This window comes from Thalassophryne amazonica, unplaced genomic scaffold (assembly GCF_902500255.1).
Source record: "Thalassophryne amazonica unplaced genomic scaffold, fThaAma1.1, whole genome shotgun sequence".
Taxonomy (NCBI): domain Eukaryota; kingdom Metazoa; phylum Chordata; class Actinopteri; order Batrachoidiformes; family Batrachoididae; genus Thalassophryne; species Thalassophryne amazonica.
In genome coordinates this window covers 238,886-260,425 of record NW_022986265.1, presented here as the reverse complement: position 1 = coordinate 260,425, position 21,540 = coordinate 238,886, and the positions used below count along the sequence as shown (strand labels likewise).

The window sequence follows — 21,540 nt, the reverse complement described above, 5'->3', positions numbered from 1 at the left end:
ACAACAGAGTCGTAGAAGGTCTTAAGCAGAGGCCTGCTCACTCCAAAGGATCTCAGTCTCCTCAGGAGGTGGAGACGACTCTAGCCTTTCTTTTACGGGGTATCAGTGTTGTGAGTCCAGTCCAGTTTGTTGTTGAGGTGAACACCCAGGTATTTGAAGCTGTCCACGGTGTGTTCTCCCCCTGGATGTTCACTGGTGGATGAGGTGGTGGTTTCCTCCTGAAGTTGATCACCATCTCCTTCGTCTTAACTGGTGTTGAGACACAAGTGGTTGTGCTCACACCAGTCCACAAAGTCTGTGATGACCGACCGGTACTCCAGCTTGTTCCCCTCAGACACGCGACCCACAATGGCGGAGTCATCAGAGAACTTCTGGAGATGGCAGCTGTCCATGTTGTAGGTGAGGACGGTTCCCTGGGGGGCCCCAGTGCTGCACCTTACCACCTCAGACTGACAGCCACGCAGCTGCACGTACTGCGGGTGGTCAGTGAGGTAGTCGATGGTCCAGGCAGCATCCTCACCTGCTTCCTCCACAGCAGCGTCGGTCTGATGGTGTTGAAAGCGCTGGAGAAATCAAAGAACATGACTCTTACAGCGCTCCCGCCGTTCTCCAGGTATGTGAGCACTCGCTGCAGCAGGTAGATGACGCTGTCATCTACCCCGATGTTGGGCCTGTAGGCGAACTGCAGTGGGTCCAGGATGTCGCTCACCACGGTGCGGAGATGAGGCAGGACGAGCCGCTCCATGGTCTTCATGAGGTGGGAGGTCAGGGCAACTGGTCTGTAGTGGGCTGGTTTCTTGGCGTGCGGTGTTCTGGAAACCGGGACCACACAGGAGGTCTTCCACAGAGTGGGGACCACCCCCAGGCTGAGGCTCTTGTTTAAGATGTGGCTGAGGACCTCACAGAGCTCAAGGTTAGACCTTACTTGTGTGAAGCACCTTGAGGCAACTCTGTTGTGATTTGGCGCTATATAAATGAAAATAAATTGAAAATTCAACAGGTTGTATTTCATATACGGATGTATCAAAAAGGGTGGATTAATTAACGCGCTGATTAATTTTTATGAACATCAAATGTAATTTCAAGAAGACGACACCAAGACAATCTTCGTGTCATTTTAAGGCTTAGGTATGTTCTCTTTCCAGTGATATGTATTTCATAACATTTGGACATAAATCAAGGAACTTCTGGTCTGTTAAAATAATTTTGTCAGAGGTGGACTCAGTGGTGGCGGTGGTGATTCAATAATTAATGTAATAATTCAGTCATTTTTTGCGCAGATGTCTTTAAATATGGTATATTATGAAAGAACAGGTTCTTCAGCACATTCTGACACCAGTTCCATGGAGTTTGCATGAGAATTGACTGAATAATGCTGTCTTTTGCAAAAAAAAAGTCAATTCCAAGAAAATCAATAAAACCTTTTTGAATTTCAAGACATTTTCCATTTATTTGTGTCATAAAAATTGGCTTTTTCTCTAAAGCTAAATGGAATAATTAAATCCAGAAGGTTGTGTTTGAAAGGGATAAATGTGTATACTTTACATAATGAATTTTGAAAGTCACTATTTTGACCCTTTTACACTTTTTAAGCACAGTTTGTGTAATGCAACCAACATACTCTCAAAAAAAATGAGTTTCAGGGTGAAGTGTGTTATTTCCTCTCTGTACATCTTCTGTAAATCCAAGCCATCACTTTGGAATGAAATCTCAGAAGCTTTGTCAGACATAGCAGCATTCGGTTTGGGATGTTTGTTAAAATGTGCGTGACGTCCTGAGAAACAGTGAGAAATGCTGAATAAGATGTTTTCCGGAAAAAGGTAGCAGGAGTGATTTGTGACCAAAGAATATCAGCAAGGGTGAAGGAGAATTCTACAAGACAGTAGTGAGACAAGCTATGAAGATGGACAGGATTAGGAATGAACATATCAGAGGGACAGCTCAGTTGGGACAGTTTGGAGAAAAGTCAGAGGTGAGACTGAGATGGTTTGGACATGTGCAGAGGAGGGACCCAAGGTATATAGGGAGAAGGATGCTGAGGATGGAGCCACCAGGCAGGAGGAGAAGAGGGAGGACAAAGAGGAGCTTTGTGGACATGCTGAGGGAGGACATGCAGTTGGTTGGTGAGACAGAGGACAGGGTGAGATGGAGATGATTGATCTGCTGTGGCGACCTCTAACAGGAGCAGCAGAAGGAAGAGGACTTGCGCAATCCTTCCAGGGGTAGAGAAATCCACTGGTCCAAGGTCACGGACCAGTAACTGCACAAAGACGTGACAGAGAACTTTAAAACTGCCACACATGTCGAGGTCATTGCGTGGCACAGAGTTACAGAGGGCGGAAGCATAAATCAGGCTTTAGGATTTTAATGAACCACTCTGCCGCAGACTTAGAAAGAAAAGAAGTGACTCCACCAAATGTAATCTTTTTAATACTGTCCGCTGCTTATTTAAGGCAGATGTTTATTTTTATGACAGTTTTGACCCGGCCATTTGACAGATCCTGATTCAGGATTCTGTAGATCGTTCGGCGCTGCCTGACTGCAATCCATTAGATACTTTTCCAAGCACAGGAAGTAAGTCTGAACAGCCTTTTGAGTTTGCTTTGGTTTTTCTAAATCCTTGATCTCATTCTGGTATTAATAGTGTGTGTTGTGATGTTTCAGTAATAAGTCATTTGATTGGTCAATCAAAATAACAAGTTAACTGAGATCAACTGTTATACAGTGGCTTGCAAAAGTATTCAACCCCTTGGTATTTCACACATTTTAATTTGTTTATGGCATTTCAAATACAAAAAGTAAATCAGGCTTCTCAATATAAACATTTCTAAAATCATCTTCCTTAGACTCAAACTGAAAGTAAATCTCTACAGCTTGATATAAATTAATTAAAAATATAAAAGCCAAGAAGATGGGTTTAATACGCAATCAGCCCCTTTGGTATAATACCTGTGAATAATCAGTTTAATTGCCAGTTTTTTCAGACAAGTCAGGAGATGGATACAGGATTTTATTAAAAAGAAGGCCTGAAAGTTCAGCTCCAATTTGCCAAAAGGTACATCTGAGATGAAGCCTAGATTTAATGTTTTGTATGTCTTCATCATGAAGCTGCATAACTGGAGATACAAAACTCAAAACTTGCACTGTGCACAATTTCTCCAATCACAGCCACAGAAGCCTGTAACTTCTTCTGGGTTGTCTGGGTGTCTTGGTGGCTTTCCTCACTCTTCTCCTTCTTGCACAGTCACTCAGTTTTTGAGAACTGTCTACTCCACACAGATTTACCACAGAGTGTCACACTGTTTGTATTTCTTCATAACTGATGTAAATAAAGATCAAGACATATTCAGGGACTTGGAAATGTTCATGTATCCATCCCCTGACTTGTCTGAAGAAAACTAGCAAATAAACTGATTATTTACAGGTATTATACCAAAGGGGCTGATTACTTATGCAACCCATCATCTTGGCTTTTATATTTTTAATTAATTTATATCAAGTTGATATAGGGTTAGGGTTTACGTTCAGTTTGAGTCCAAGGAAGATAATTTTTGAAATTTTTATATTGAGAAGGCTTTTTTTTTTTTAAATGCCATAAACAAATTAAATGTATGAAATACCAAGGGGCTGAATACTTGTGCAAGCCACTGTATTTTACAACAAAACCTGAATATGGTGTGAAATTTTAACATGATTTTCTTCAGCAATCATAAAATTTGATCATACTAGTTGGACAAAAAAAAAAAAAAAAATCAGAGATATTATCGAGTTTACACAGCAAGAATAGATTACAGAACAACAGTAAAGGTTGTTTGGGCAACAGAAGATGAACACAAGGCCAGAATTACAGAAATGGGAAGTTACAGGGTTCACAGTACATTGACATGAAAGCAGAAGATCGTGTAGGAAAGTGTTTATAACTTTACATACATTCAACACAAAATGAAAATGTTTTATTATGCTATAGATTTACAAATACAATATTGATTGAATACATGCACATGATGTGATGATTAATGCCACACTGACGCTCGCCGGCGGAGGCTCTGAGCTTCCAAATACCTGGGGCCATGACTTCAGTCCAGGAGGACCACTAACTAAATTGAGTGTACTGGTCAGGACCAGTAGACTCAAAAAAATAAATAAATAAATGAATGAATAAATGAAACTTCTCTAACCCTGCCTTAATCTTGGATTTGATATTATATTTGTAGAGATTTACTTTGAGTTTGAGCTTAAAGATGCCTGGATCACTTTTTGTATTTGAAATGGCATAAACAGATTAAAATGTGTAAAATCCCAACAGACTGAATACTTTTTAATGGGCTAATTTTGTAGAACCTCAGGATAAAATAATTTTTACAGTCACAGCCCAAGGTTCACTCATATGCAATAAAATTGCAGCAGGCAATAAAATGAATAAGAACAGAATAAAAAATAGAGTAAGGAATAAAAATTAAGATGAAATTGCTCATTTCGGAAAGGCCAAAGAAAGAAGTAGGTTTTTAAAGAGGATTTAAAAGTCTCTAGGGTCAGGGGCAACCTAATATTGAAGGGGAGATTATTCCAAAGCATTGGGGCAGCCACCGCAAAAGCCCTGTCAATGAATATATACATTATACAAGTTTCACTTTTTGAATGGAATTACTGAAATAAACGTTTTCATGATATTCTAATTATATGACCAGCACCTGTAAGTAATTTATGGATGTCAGTTTACAGATGAATTACTTACAGATGAAATCTTGATTGCAAACCCTATCTCTGTAGAAATTATTTATTTTCTTTGTGGTTCGGGGTGAAGGCGTAGCTACACCCAGTGAAACTTGGAGGCGCGCTGGTGTTAAGCACCCCTCCCCGCTGGGCGTGACATGATCCAGGGACAGTGGCAGGTAGAAAGTTTGACTGGGGCAGTACAGCTGCCAAACGGTAACACATGCAAGTCGAGGGGTGGCGCAAAGCCCTGTGTTAGCTTCGCATCATTGGCTCCTCAGCCAAGCACATACAGTACACCAAACGTGAAAAAAAAATTCACGTTTTGTGAGTTGTGTGTTCACGTTTCGGGAGATATTTTTTCAATATTCACGTTTTGTAATTCATGGTCTGCAGGTAATTCACGAAATGCAGTGAGTCGTGGTTTGGAGGTTAACAGTTCTGTGTCATTCTGCTGAAACAAACTTTCTGTTTTCTAAGAGTGTTAAAATACTAATTTTATTGTTTCACATTCTGTGTGGTATTGATTTCAAATCACTGCCATCTTTTCACACCCTCCCATACAGGAGGTGGCAGCATGCATTTCTAAAGCTCATTTGCGATCTTCCACTAAACACTAATAAATGTGCTAATAATCTGCTAATAAATGTGATGGAAATTTCATACTGCTCAATCAGATGGCACTTTCCACGTAAATCAGCACGTTTTCCCTTTGTGTTCCTCCTGCTTATACAGACTGTACAGCATAGTCCATGGGCTAAGCAGGCTCACCTTGCACCCCCCTCCCCAAAATTGATGAAAGCACCTGTAGGTTGTTGCATTTGATCTATGATTTGATTGATGCATAAATTCAAGTGGGGCTGGTTCGAGCAAAAGGACCAAGATGCTGACATATTTTTTTAATTGTCATTTATACAAAAACATTAACAATCACCAGTAAGTCTTTGATTTTGTTATAATCATGATTTGACAGAATTTGTTGTCAGTTGACGTTATTTCACACAAATAAAACTGTCTTTAGGATGAATCTGCAAGAGTCCCTGCATCTGTTCCGCTGTGTGTTTTAATGTGTCAGTGTGGTGACGACACAGCTAGCAGAGTAGAGTTTTTAGAAGCATAGGTGATTTTCTTTCAAAGTTTGCTCTGAGTGTCTCTGTGAGTGGTCTCGCTGTGGTTAAACTAAAAACACAGCTGGAGACCCAATAACAACAAACACTAATGCTTTTTTCTCCATACTATGCCTAAAATCTCTTTCTGAGGATGACATGATGTAAAATACGCTTATCGAACCTTCTTACCTCTCAATCAGGTTGCGTTTTCCACATAAATACACAAATTGTTGATTATTCCTACTCAGAGATTGCAAACCAGGCGTGAATCCAGATGGAAAGAGGGTGTTGTTGGGGGTATGCCCTCTGCAACACTCCTTGACTAAAGGCCCACTTTTGAAGACATTTTTCATACTACCACTACATAATAATAATGTAACAAATAAAATGGTTAAAGGACATGGCGCACCAAAATCATGACAATTTAGATTTAGGCTGTTGGCGACCATCCGATGATACACCAGGATTACTTTGTGCACTTCTGTGACCGATTTCAAAGTATACAGCATTCGCAGCAAACAGCTACAGAGACGCCGAAAACAAAGTACTTGTGTGTTTCTGACAGCAGTGACGTAGCTTTTAGAAAAGTTCCAGCATGCACTTGAATGTAGCTGCTAATGCTGCTAACTGAGCCATAGATTAATTCCAGAGTTTGCACAAGTGTGATGTTATGACGACTCGTGTTTAAGTGACAACTGTTCATTTTGATGCAGTCACGGAAAAAGCAGCAGCTGTGAGAAATTTATTGCACCTGCGCACTATGTCATAAATGCAGCCTGTTAAAACAAAACAAAACTCTTGTAAGTGTTATATGTAACTGAAAAATAGGTGAAAGTAAGCCGAAACGCCGAGGTATGCCATACCGGTTTCCCTGCCTTCACTGCACATGCGTCATTTCGGAGTGTCGGCCACGGTTCGCCGATTATCGCCTCGTTTCTGCTTCAGACTGCCCTCCAGTCATCATCGATCTCATCGACACATATATTAAGCTTTTTTACAACAATAATTTCCATATAAATTCAGCATTATTTCATCATAAAAGATGGGGAGCATTCAGAGCACCACAGCAGCAAGTCTGAATCGTACATGCTGCTGCGCCTTCTGACTTTAACTGACTTTAGAATGATTTAAGAGGTTTTACTTTGTCACCTGATGGTTAATCACATCGTTCCCTTTGATCGGTTTGGTTGTAGAGTGTCTGATTCAGAAGTGCTGCTGTGGTCCCAAATGATGCATGCGCAGTGAAGGCGACACCGGGAAGAGATATACAGTCCTGTACAGCCAGTATGCAGGGTACGCCTTGGAAGAGCAGCTTTCACCGCTTTCAGCGCTTTGGCTGCGCTTTTACGCAAAAACAAAATGGCCTTTTTTTTAATTTTTTTTTTACATTAAAACATCCAGCCAGCCCAGATTTACTGCAGTCAAGTCAACTTCTGCACCTCTTTATCAGAAAGAGAAAAAGTCACGCAAAGCTCCAAGAGACCCACCAGCTCTCCATCATCATACTGTTGGACACCTTCGACCTGTTCTTGGCTTTGGCCACTCAGGCCGCCTGTCTGGTGTCCATGGTCTGCTGCTCGTCGTCTCCCAGCATTTGTTGCAGCTCAGATGGACGACGACCTGAAATAAGAACTGTAACCTGCCCATGCCCAAAGAAACCATGGGATTCCCCTTCACAGGCGAGATGTGCCCCTGGCTCCTGCAGGTGCGCACTCCTGGCAGAGAGGGGAGCTGTGCTGGTGTCCGGGAGCTGTTTTTTTTTTTTTTTTTTTTTTTTTTAAACACATTTTCCACTCTGCCTGTCTGACTGATTCACTGTCTCGCGCTTGCTTTTCAGTGCAGTGCTCACCCGTGTTGCAGTTATCTGTGGAGAGATTGCATCACTTATGTTAGTATTGTGCCCCAATCAGCTACTGACAGCGCAAAAACTAAAGTGGAAAATGTTGAATTATGTGTTTTCCTTAAAAAGCAAAAACAAACCTTTAATCATTTATGGCTCCCCACTCAGTGATGCTGCAGAGAAAAATAAGTTTTATAAACGATCTCTGAATATATGGGTTCATTCCATGTGTGCGCCTGGCATGGCACTCCGTGCGGAAACATTTTTACTTCAGTTTTCATTAGAAGCAGCGCCAGTCTGCAGCTCCAGCAGATAATCAGATCAAGACTTTATCTCAGACGGGAGCTCAGCCAAACAAGCAAGTTCATTATCTTAAGAAAATAATGTATTCTGACTTTATCCCACTATAAGGAATACATCTGCATGTCCAGGCAGCCTGTGAAAAATGGCGTCATGGAGATGTCCCACGTCCATGTACAGAGTGGAAGTAAACCAGCTTCCTGCCACACAAACAGTGCATCAGCACACTTAACTTTCCAAAATACGACAGACTATGAAAAAGTTAAGAATGTCAGGGTAAAGTGTGTCGTGTCCTGTCTGTATATCCTCCCCCAGCAATTTCAGATCCTGGCGACGGGCCTGAGATTTTAATTGGAGTTGAATGAAGTAAAAGCTGAATTGTGTTTATCCTGAAGTATTTAAGTAATGTCGGTTAAAGTTTTTCTATAATATGATGCTGCATTAGAAAAGAGCAGCGATGCTTAGTGCGTGAAATATAATCTGTTCAGCAGAACAATTTGCTCTTAACTGTCTCCACCTTGTTTTACCTTCAACTTTAGGATGCCATCACAAAAGGGTTTCTATAAAAAGGTAGATGAACAGATTGATTTGGTTGTGAAAAAAATTTTCAGGTTTTTTTTTTTTTTTTTTTTTCTTCTCTAGAGTTGGTGTCTGTATTCTGAAAGCAACTATTATATACCTTGAAATGTTGTCAGAATGTAGCAACTTGTTTTCAGCCTTGGAGATGCCTATTGTTAAATTCCAACGTCCATGGGTAACTTCTACCCGTCTCCAGGCCAAAACTCAGGTGTCAGAGGCGATTTTAGACTTCCAGTTTTAGGGGCGCTTAGCACATTTTAAAAATTTTTCAAATCTAGATGTCCAGAAATATGATTTCAGAGTGAAAACATTGCTTGTAAAAGCTGCATTCATTGTCAAAATGATAAAAAAACAAAAAAAACGCATATTAGCATTGGATAACGGCCCATACATAAAATGTTTTATGTATGGGCCGTTATATAACAAATAATTTAATCTCCTAATGTGGTGAGGGCAATTAGTAATTGCAACTTAGGAGCAGGTCTGAAATATTCAGAGGCTGAGTAAAGTATATTATCCTTGTTTTTATATTAGTCTCATGAGCCTATAGTTATTGAAGATTTTTTTATTTAATCTTAACAGATTATTATGTCATAGTACTTAGTACAGAACACTCACCCTGGTATCACTTTTCAATTACATTTAGACAGTTTTAGGCATTACTTAGATTGTGTTTTAGGTTTGGGTATTTATTTATTTATTCTACAGACTGATTGATGTCTCGGTTTTTCTGTCAGCACACACATCCACGTCGTAAGTCATGAAAATACAGTAGTTGCAGTTATTGTGATCAGTGAGGTTTAGTGCCGTGTGCAGGAGGACCTGGTTTAGCACAGCGACAGCAGCACTCCACTATAAGGCTGGATGGAGAACACAGATGGTACACTGCACATAAATGGGTTCAGGATAAGAAATATATGAATATGAATTATTTATTGAATTAACAGCAAAGCATAGAAAGGACAGACAAGATCTAATGAAGTCCTTAAAAGTCAGATTAACAAAACCAAACAAACAAACAAAAAAACAATACAACAGTGAGATCAAAATCTAGCATTCTTAGATAACAGCTTTTTATCTCTTTTCAACTCTTCATCTCACAATAACCTGAGATAAAACCTCTGAAACCGAATTCATACCAAAACACCAGTAACACAAGTAAGACACGTCCACAGTCTGATACACACGTTCCTTTTCCACTTAGCTTCACTTTCCATCCTTTGCTATTCTCAATGTCCATATCTACTATCACATAAGGTCTATAGAGGGCACAAACCTCACTTGAAGCTTTTTTTGCTTTAAAAAAAAAAATGCTCTGATATCCATCTCTGTACTGCAGGTTTGCCACTTACTGCCAACAAATAAAAATACAAAATGAGTTTTATGATTTATGCCTTTTTAGCAGGAATTTAAATTATTCACTTAAAAAATGCTTAGTTAAGGACCTTAACTAAGCATTTAAGGTCAGATCTGTGTACATGTTATTTGATGTAGGAGAGGGATTTGTTTATGGAAGCTACACAGATTGAAGGTCGAGCACCATTTAGTAGCTGACGAGGATTTAGTTGGAAAAAAAAACGACAACACCGAATCAGTCTTACATTTGACCATGTGTAGCGGTTGCACTCTGCGTTGTGTCGTTATGACTCCGCCCATTCGCTCCCCTCGCGACGCGAACTCACAATCCTCGGCATGGAAGTCGGACTCTCTAACCAGAAGGCTAAAACCCAGGGCTCTGGCCTTGTGAACAGAGAATCCTTTTTGAGCTGTTGGGAGTGAGGTTTACTAACTACATCTGCACAGCGACACCTGCTGGCCTCCATTACACACGCACAGCGCGCACTAATTTGTAGAGCAATATACTGTGTTTAGTGATAGCTAGCTAGGTGAGTAAAATAAGCACTTTTCAGCAAGTTGCATTTGCTCTTCACATTGACACATAAACTGTGAATAAATACCTTGCAAATGTGACAGTCACCTGGCAATCACTTGACAGCGCAGCTGCGCTAGGTTACCACCAGCGCTCACAGGATGGCGCTTCTGCTAAATTAGCACCACCCGCAGCAGCACCACGCGACACAAACACATGCCAGAGCAGGCGCAGTTGCGGACAGGTGAGAGAGATAAATGTAGGCACGCTTCGTGGATTGAACCATTTGCCCAAGAAGGGGAGATGATCAAATTACTGTGTTCTTGTAATACATATTTTGGCATAATGCTTGAAATAGGTTGTTTAAAAAAAAAGTAGTATAGAAGCGCATATATATATATATATATATATATATATATATATATATATATATATATATATATATATATATATATATATATATATATACTCCGCCCCTACCAGGTGTTAGTGATAGGGGAATCCCCGATCACTAACACGTGGCGTTTCGGGCAGGTGTTAGTGATCACCCACAAAGTCAGATTACAGACGCCGGCTGACATTATGTATTTCTGGGGGCAGGGCGCCTGACACTGCCTCTCACCTTAGGGTGCTGGCGATGGAACAGGCCAGACACAAAAAAGAAATGCCACACTAGATACAGCCACATAGTTATCCATTATTTGAAAACAGTTTGTAAGTCCTTAAAGACAGCAGTGCATGTTTTCTGAGTAGGAAGACTTTTGTCAAACCTGGTTGGAAGGATTTTGTGGCAGAACACTATGCTGCAGGCAGAGAAGCTTTTACAACCCCAATTCCAATGAAGTTAGGACATTGTATAAAATGTAAATAAAAACAGAATACAATGATTTCCAAATCCTCTACAACCTATATTCAATTGAATATCCCACAGACAAGATATTTAATGTTCAAACTGATAAATTTTATTGTTTTTGTGCAAATATTTGCTCATTTTGAAACGGATGCCTGCAACACGTTTCAGAAAAGCTGGGACAGTGGCAACAGAAGACTGGGAAAGTTGATGAATGCTCAAAGAACACCTGTTAGGAACATTCCACAGGTGAACAGGTTAATTGGAAACAGATGAGTGTCATGATTGGGTATAAAAGGAGCATCCCCAAAAGGCTTAGCCGTTCATAAGCAAGGATGGGGCGAGGATCACCACTTTGTGAACAACTGCGTGAAAAAAATGGTCCAACAGTTTAAGAACAATGTTTCTCAACGTTCAATTGCAAGGAATTTAGGGATTCCATCATCTACTGTCCATAATGTCATCAGAAGATCCAGAGAATCTGGAGAACCTTCTACACGTAAGCGGCAAGGCCGAAAACCAACATTGACATTTACAACAGAGGGGGATAAAACAATACAAAAAGAAAAAGAGTAGGCATTCTTTAAAGGCGTGGAGACAGCGTGACCACCGGACTTTCTGTTAAGTCAGAACAGCTGTTTTGATTTTATTTTCTGCTCCGTACGTCCGTCACTTCACTTTCTGATTGGCTGCACGTTACATTCAGCAGGCTGCGTGCTCGTTTTGGTTGGAGGACACAACACAGTGCGATATCGGGCTGGCTTCATCCTTAAATAGGGGACACCTGTTTCACACCTGTTTGTTCCACAAAATTGACAAACTCACTGACTGAATGCCACACTACTATTATTGTGAACACCCCCTTTTCTACTTTTTTTTTTTTTACTAATAGCCCAATTTCATAGCCTTAAGAGTGTGCATATCATGAATGCTTGGTCTTGTTGGATTTGTGAGAATCTACTGAATCTACTGGTACCTTGTTTCCCATGTAACAATAAAAAATATACTCAAAACCTCGATTAATCTTTTTAGTCACATAGCACTACGATTATTCTGAACACTACTGTACAGGTACAAATAAAGTCACCTGAACCTGATTTGACAATCAAATCAATCTAGGTTTAGCTCTTGTTCAAACAAGACAATTAGGGGTTATGTTGTTTTTAAAAAGTCTACAATCCCACTCAGGAATGTTAAAAAGAAAAACTAAACTGTCATCATGACAGGAAAAACTCTGCCTGTCTGACTGGATTAAAAGTACAGTGTGTCATTTTTAAAGAAGAGAGCAAATGTTATGTCCATCAAACATTAATGTGTTTTTAAACTTTTCAATGTCATTTATTTTATTAACTTAGACAGAAACATGCAAAAAAGAACTTTGATATTACAACATCAGAGTCATTTTTTTTGTCTACAACCCCTGGCAAAAATTATGGAATCACCCGCCTCGGAGAATGTTCATTCAGTTGTATAATTTTGTAGAAAAAAAGCAGATCACAGACATGACACAAAACTAAAGTCATTTCAAATGACAACTTTCTGGCTTTAAGAAACACTATAAGAAATCAGGAAAAAAATTTGTGGCAGTCAGTAACGGTTACTTTTTTAGACCAAGCAGAGGGAAAAACATATGGACTCACTCAATTCTGAGGAATAAATTATGGAATCACCCTGTAAATTTTCATCCCCAAAACTAACACCTGCATCATATCAGATCTGCTCGTTAGTCTGCATCTAAAAAGGAGTGATCACACCTTGGAGAGCTGTTGCACCAAGTGGACTGACATGAATCATGGCTCCAACACAAGAGATGTCAATTGAAACAAAGGAGAGGATTATCAAACTCTTAAAAGAGGGTAAATCATCACGCAGTGTTGCAAAAGATGTTGGTTGTTCACAGTCAGCTGTGTCTAAACTCTGGACCAAATACAAACAACATGGGAAGGTTGTTAAAAGCAAACATACTGGTAGACCAAGGAAGACAATGCGTCAAGACAGAAAACTTAAAGCAATATGTCTCAAAAATCGAAAAATGTACAACAAAACAAATGAGGAACGAATGGGAGGAAACTGGAGTCAACGTCTGTGACCGAACTGTAAGAAACCGCCTAAAGGAAATGGGATTTACATACAGAAAAGCTAAACGAAAGCCATCATTAACACCTAAACAGAAAAAAACAAGGTTACAATGGGCTAAGGAAAAGCAATCGTGGACTGTGGATGACTGGATGAAAGTCATATTCACTGATGAATCTCGAATCTGCATTGGGCAAGGTGATGATGCTGGAACTTTTGTTTGGTGCCGTTCCAATGAGATTTATAAAGATGACTGCCTGAAGAGAACATGTAAATTTCCACAGTCATTGATGATATGGGGCTGCATGTCAGGTAAAGGCACTGGGGAGATGGCTGTCATTACATCAGTAAATGCACAAGTTTACGTTGATATTTTGGACACTTTTCTTATCCCATCAATTGAAAGGATGTTTGGGGATGATGAAATCATTTTTCAAGATGATAATGCATCTTGCCATAGAGCAAAAACTGTGAAAACATTCCTTGCAAAAAGACACATAGGGTCAATGTCATGGCCTGCAAATAGTCCGAATTTTAATCCAATTGAAAATCTTTGGTGGAAGTTGAAGAAAATGGGCCATGACAAGGCTCCAACCTGCAAAGCTGATCTGGCAACAGCAATCAGAGAAAGTTACTGTTTGTCACTCATTAAGTCCATGCCTCAGAGACTGCAAGCTGTTATAAAAGCCAGAGGTGGTGCAACAAAATACTAGTGATGTGTTGGAGCGTCCTTTTGTTTTTCATGATTCCATCATTTATTCCTCAGAATTGAGTGATTCTGTATTTTTTTCCCTCTGCTTGGTCTAAAAAAGTAACCGTTACTGACTGCCACAATTATTTTTCCTGATTTCTTATAGTGTTTCTTAAAGCCAGAAAGTTGCCATTTGAAATGACTTTAGTTTTGTGTCATGTCTGTGATCTGATTTTTTTCTACAAAATTAAACAACTGAATGAACATCCTCCGAGGCCGGTAATTCCAGAATTTTTGCCAGGGGTTGTATTATTCTTGCTTTCAATGCATCTAAAACCAGAAGAATTCCACCTACAAAGCTTCAACAATTGGTGTCCTCAGTTCCCAAACGCTTATTGAGTGTTGTTAGAAGGAAAGGTGACGTAACACAGTGGTAAATATACCACCACAGTGGTAAACATACCACTGTCCCAGCTTTTTTGAAACGTGTTGCAGGCATCCATTTCAAAATGAGCAAATATTTGCACAAAAACAATAATATCTTGTCTTTGTGGTGTATTCAATTGAATATAGGTTGAAGAGGATTTGAAAATCAGTGTATTCTGTTTTTATTTACATTTTACACAACGTCCCAACTTCATTGGAATTGGGGTTGTATTTGTGGAAGACAGGAAAAAAATGGCTCATTTGACAGTAAAGGTTGCTGACCCCTGACCCAGACTGACTCCAAATATTTATTTTTTTTTAGGGGTTTTTGTGATATTTTGGAAGTGCAGAAATCCGCTCAATCTTTAAATTGTACATGTATGTGGGGGTACTGGAGGCACTATTTTTTTTCAGGCCCCCCGGATCCTCCTCCCCCTGTGAGTTGGGTATGCGCGACACTGGTGGGCGCCTAAAATTTATATATATATATATATATATATATATATATATATATATATATATATATATATATATATGTATATATATATTTTTTTTTTCCCCAAAAGTTCAATTTTGTCTTAAAACTATGATGAAATGACCTAAAAACTAAATGTTCCAGGCTGCACAAACAGCTAATTATAATGTCAGCTTCAATAATGACCAAACATGACACACAAACGTGGTGAAAATAGTTTAAGGGCATATTTGATTTTTAATTCATGCTCGGTCAGCATTGGCAAGTTAGCTTTAGCATTAGGGTGGTTCAAAAAAATAAAAGTTGGAAATTCATTACTTTCACCCCTTCATTTTATGATGCTTTGGGAACAAAGAAAGCCTGCCAAATATTTTTGTCATACATTAATATTTAGAGGTAGCACATTATAGCTGAAGGTTGTAAATATATCAATTATCGCTGCCCGAGTGCCCGTGCAATAGGTTATCCATTATCCAGTATCTAATCACATCACTTATAAAGAGGATAGAAGTTAACCACCTGAGTGTAACTAAAGTATAATTTTATGTTCAATTTAAAACTATACCTGGGTTTAAATATTTCTCACAAACAACATACTTTCAAAAATGTTATTTTAGGCTACAAGCTGAAAATTTTGCTTCAGTTCACAGCTTCTTTTCTTTCAGATCTTTGGTGATGGTGAATCTAACATGAGATAAATGTAAAAAGAGACACTTGCTGACTTAACATGCTTAACCATTAACTGGAAACTTCAGTAAAACATGTCGGCTACTAGAAGTAGAACATTTGTATACCTTATTGTTTCCACCGACTGAAATAAAGGGAAACAAATTGCCCTCAAATGGGCAAATACTCAAGGTATTTTTCTTCAAACACACTGATTTGAAGAAAACTGTCCATGATGCTGCTGTGACCTCTATAGACATAGCAATTCCTTTTTGGGAGAGAGCTAGAATCCCACTGAGGGCAAAGCAGCATCTGATCACAAAGTTAAAAAAGGTGTTCGGAAAATGGAAAACATTGAAAAAGACCAAGAATCGCAATACAGACAAGCAGAAGAAAGATGAAACAGTGTTTTGTGAATCTTTGGAGGACTTGTTTGACATGGCACATCAGGATGTCCTAACAATGATAGATTGAAGATGACAGACAGTTCCTACTTGCTCAGCGAGAGAAAGGTAGAAGGGGATGCATGACAGGCATAGATAAAATACAAACTGCCAAAGAACAAAGAGCAGAAAAAAGGAAAGCTGCAGAAGCAAAATACAAAGAGAAACTGGAGGAGCCTGGACCATCTAATGTTTCACTACCTGACACTGTCTCCAGCCAGAGTGAAGAGAACACAGAAAGTCCAGATGAAGAATTTGTTATGCCAGTGCCACAAAAAGCCAGTAAAATTAAAGCTGTTGTAACACCAGGACTTGCAGCAGCATTGGATAGGACCAAAACAACAGACAAAAGTGCCACCTATATTCTGACTGAAACGGCAGCAAGTCTTGGTCATGATGCAAGCAACTTAAATATCATTATCATGTTAAGGATGTTCTCTTATGTTACACAGCTATATAATTGGTTCTTGTGCTGATTCATACATTTTTGAATATTAAGTACTGCAAGGCATAAAAAATATTATTGTTTGGAGCTAGATCAAAATATATGTGGAAATATATGAAGCATAGACTTATTTAAATTTATCAATAATGAAAGAGTATTTCATCAATAAAATGAAAATGCAATGTTTGATTGTTACAAAATCTTCGCTACCCCAGTATGTAGGTATTGTAAGAGCATGATACATGTACGAGAAGAACTGCATCTCACAATTCATGTTTTAGTGTTAACTATTTTATGGGATATGAAAAGATTTGATTTTCCAATGTATTGCCATAATTTCTGTCCTGACATATCAATATTAAACTGACAGAAATAATTTGGAAATATCTGGAAATGACCATACTGTATGACAGTTATTGCCAGCAAAATCTTTAAGGGCTGTGTGCTACCAGTAAAAATTATTAGAGTTTTATGAAATTGTACATGATGTGTTTTTATGTTAGGTACAACAAATTTAGAGGGTGAGACTTGAAGTTTTTTTGAACAGTTGAAGTTTTTTTTTGGACCACCCTATTTAAGCATAGCAGGCTGAGAGAATCACACATACCGTGAGCGGCATCAAATAAAAGTGCCAGCCCTCGTTTCTGGTTTGTTTTGTAGAAAGACGGCAGTAAAAGTACTTACGGAGTGCGTCGTTATTGAGTTTCACATTTCTTTGGCTCATTTGCGTTGCAGAGCTCTGTTCCTAGCTGGGTTGTGTGTGTGGCAGTTGCATTGAGTTATTTGCCACAGAGAGCAAATGACATCATACAAGATTTTGCCAGACAGAATGAGATTTTGCAAGCTTTCTGTGTGGGGAGCATTCCATTTTTGCAGTATGGTCACGTATTGCTAGACACTTTGAAATCTGACAGTCCATTTGCCTGTTCACATGTATCAACAAACCCATGATGCTGCTTTGTTAAATTGTCATCTCTGCATGCATGGACAACACGCCAGAGCCTGAAGCAGCGTTTGGGGAAGAGCAACATCCAGGCCAGGCTGGGACGTCCCGTCGGGCCGCTGATGCGTGGAGGAGGACGAGGAGGGATGCGAGGAATGAGCAGAGGAGGCTTCAGGGGACGAGGGCGAGGAGTGATGCGGGGAGCGCTGTCGCTTCGAGGTGGGCATCCAAAACTCACACAGCGTCTCACAACTTACCAGAGGTGTTTAGTAAGTCACTGTCAAGTCATTCTCAAGTCATCAATCTGCAAGTCCCAAGTCAAGTGTCAAGTCAGCTTGGTGGTCAATATGACTTGAGACCTGGCTTGGGACTTGCTGATTCGTGACTTGATGGTGACTTACTCCCACCTCTGCCACTTACCACTATATCCTGAGACAACTTCCCAGTGTGCACGGCAACGTCGCCCACTGTCGTAACACCAGAATACCTCATTGGTACATGGAAACGTGTCGAGGTTACTGACCTGTATCTTGATTCAACATCAGTTCTCAGCATGCCTGACACTCATCCAACTTTGACCCAGGGTTGATCTGTGGGGCTTCATTTTACCTGCTGGGTTATTGTTTTCACGTGCAACTTGAACTGAAACTTTCAAGAAAGAAAACCCACTTTAAAAAAAAAAAAAAAAAGTTACTTGATCACAAAGAACAAGTTCAATTTGAATTTTTTCCAGAGCCTCAAATGTGACAGTTGGGACCTTTTATCTTCTTCTTTTTATAAGGGTGTGGTAAACAATAAGTACACCTTTAGAAGGTACTGCTGGTGACGTGGTCAGGGGTGTGTTCTGGCTCGTACATTGTTCCGTTCTAGTGTTAATTTCATCAGACGAAACGAGACGAAATATGTTCGTCAACAACCCTTTTTCTGATGTCTAAGACAGACGATGATGAGACGGCACCAAGGTTCTAAGAACACTGGCTAAAACTGTGTAAATGTGTGTTATTGATGATGAATAAAAACGAGACAAAAATGTTTTGCAAGAAATACAAAATGAACAAAAACTCCCTCCTCGTTTTCATCTACTACACAAGAAGAAACGCAGCTTCCAGTCTAGCTGTCGTGTGTTTGTGCAGCAGTTTTTCTCCTGTACTGTCAGCTACATTACGTGTCCTCTCGCTGTGCAATTCTGCGAGAATCGTCCACGCCTTCACACGGACAGTTTTTATTTGTTCGTCATTAACGTGCCTCTTTTGTGGGGCAGTCAACGACGTGGATCTCTGCCGTGGACTGGTGTGTCCCTCATGAAAATAATAATAATGATAATATCATCCGCTCCATGTGTGAATCAATAACTTCAAAGCGAATCACCATTTTAAATCACTTTGACACTCTTTCCAAATGTTGTAAAACAGACAGCATACTACAACCGACCAAAGCTGTTTTTCTCCAAAATCAGACGTCCTCCGTTCAGTTGGAGAGAACTTATCCCAGTGTCATAGACTGAGTGCAGCCACGTTCCAGGTGCGAGTACTGTAGGGGAGGCTGGGGCCAAAGTAACATTTTACATTTATATCCCTCTGAATATTATCCCTAGTCATATTATTTAACATGTTTTTATTTTATTTTGTTGTTTCTAATAAATATAAAACATCAGAGCAAGTGCATCATTTGTAAATGTGTATTGAATCAACAAACAAGACCCTTTTAGCAAAGCTGCATTGAAGATTCATTGATTCAATTTATTCAAGAAGTTTGTTATTCCAGACATTTAATCAATATTTCAACTGTGGAACACAAGTCAACTGGAATGAACTCCACTAAAATGTTGAGACTTTTAGTTGACTAAAACACGACTAGCAAAAATGATATGTGAATGACTAACTGTGACTAAGACTAAGAATGAACTTTGACACAAGACTAAAACTGAATTGAAAAATGGGCGACTAAATTAACACTACTCACTTCTTGCGTGGACTGGGTGGTTGGTAGGGTTGGCGGTGCAAGTGACTCGGATGCTTTTACTGACTTTGACTTTGTGGACAATGCGATGCTGTGATCTCCATGGAATCAATGCTATTTCTAGTGTTTATATTTAGGTTTTTATATTTATCTTTGCAAATTGTTTTTTACTTTCACTTTTGATACTCTGTGTGCTTCTTACCCTGTGTGCTGCTATACAATGCTGCTGGAACTTCAGTTTCCCTGAGGGAGTCTTTCCAAGGGATTAATAAAGTTGACAAGGGTCAGTCCAGCTCAGTTCACCCAATGAGTTAAACCTCACCCCCCTCCAATTTATATGAAATTTGGTATAGAGGTAATTTGTGCCCAGAAAAGCCAGAATTTCAAATTTCGTCTTTCTTGGACCAACGGTTTTTGAGAAATCACAATTTCGATTTTTCACTTTTTTGGAAAAAAGGCACAGGTCGCCAAATGTCAAATTGCAACCACTGGTACAATTTTGAAAAACGGTATTTCTGTAAACAGGCCTGGTATTTTTCCGGCCTGAGCCAGCTTTCCGGCTTTTGGATCTGGATATAATGCAGCGGAGGTGGCAGGTTGCCATTCGTCCTATTGGCGTATCCCATAATCCCTTGCGCGCCAGAGAGTCGCTGCAGTCAAACAACATATAGAGAATCCACATGACAATTGTAAATGAATATTATACTATAAAAATGTATTTTTTTTTTTTTATGCTTTTCATCTTGTTAATAAGAGACTGCTGCTTGCTAAAACAATTATAACAAATAATCTGTGTCTGCTACGTTTAATCGGCGTGGAATTTGATAAACGCAACCCGAATTTCAGACATATATATTAGTCTGGAACAAAGAGGACAAACAGTGTTGTAAAGAACAATAATCAAGATGTTAAAGAACAAACTTCGCTTTCCCCCAGAACGACATGATCAGGATGCGACTGTAGCTCACAGCAGCTCCCATTGAAAATAACGGAGACACAGACTGTGATTCTCACATTTACATAAAATAAACATAATAACAACGTCTATAAACCCAGAGAATATATTCACGAGAGTTTTAGGCACAATATAAAAATAGTTTTATGTTACGATGTTAATGGTGTTGTCCGTGTGCAGCGGTTAAAGTGCAGCGTGATCAGAGCGTCTCAATGCAGTTCTCAATGTTACTGAGATCTCGCAGCGCGGTGACCTCTTCGAAGTTTTGCGGGATTTGAAACGTCAATAGGGCGAATGTAATCCCTATGGAAGGACACGTTGTGGATATCTAGTGATGTGGAGATGTCTGTCTCTGGCAATCAGCCTGTGAGCAGGACTTATGTCCCTTTTGTCTTTTATTTAACACAATTATGGCAGAGTTTGAGGGGGAGAAAGCGAGGAAGTACAGCAGCAGCCGGTGTTTTATTTTTTTGTTTTATTCTTTGTTCGCGTGCGCGCGAATGAATCGTCCGTGAAGATAATTTTATTAATTACACAGACATTTAATAAGACACAGATTAATTTTATTAATTACACGGTTCTTTGTTTAATAAGAGCTGTGAAATAGACCCTGTTCTTTGTTTTATAACACGATTTTTCATTGGTCTAGCTCAATGTGATAACCAATCATTGAACGTGTTTTAATGTGGCTCGATCTGTATGAGAACAAAAATCTTTTCTTAGCATTTTGCAAGCGCCTGTTATGGATGGATGAGATTTATTGTCATTGTCATTACAAGTGCAACAACAACGAGATTACACCCACACTCACATTTCCACAGACAAACAGCAATTAATCCACAATTATTACTTGTTTATCGTAATAATGGCACACATCAGAATTAAGACAACACATATACATTCTTTATGTGCACTAAACTTGAAACAGTCCGTTTTCCCAGTTGAGGCAATGTTGAGTGTGTGGTAGCTGCTGCAACTGGAGTCGCGCCGCAGCTAGCTTGGGGGGAACGGGGACTTGCTGCAGCTAAAACCACGCAACCCCCAGAGGGGAAAGGGGTGGCGTGAGCGGTGGCCGGGATGGGGTGTGTGATGGGGGACTGGAGGTGAGGTAGAAGGGAAAGTGGAGCATGCTTCAGTCTTTGTCCATGTGTAAGTCTGTCTGTCCTTGTGTAATGGAGTAACAAAGATAGGGAGGCAGCC

General features: G+C 39.6%; 1 protein-coding gene across 1 annotated transcript in view; it reads left to right on the top strand.

Annotated features, from left to right (window-relative positions):
* Positions 1-21,540, top strand: part of chtopa (chromatin target of PRMT1a) — a 97,088-nt gene that overhangs the window by 37,375 nt on the left and 38,173 nt on the right. Inside the window, exon 4 of the mRNA XM_034165432.1 lies at positions 17,483-17,645. Within this exon, the coding sequence (XP_034021323.1) occupies positions 17,483-17,645 (163 nt within the window). The remainder of the gene's footprint in view (positions 1-17,482; positions 17,646-21,540) is intronic.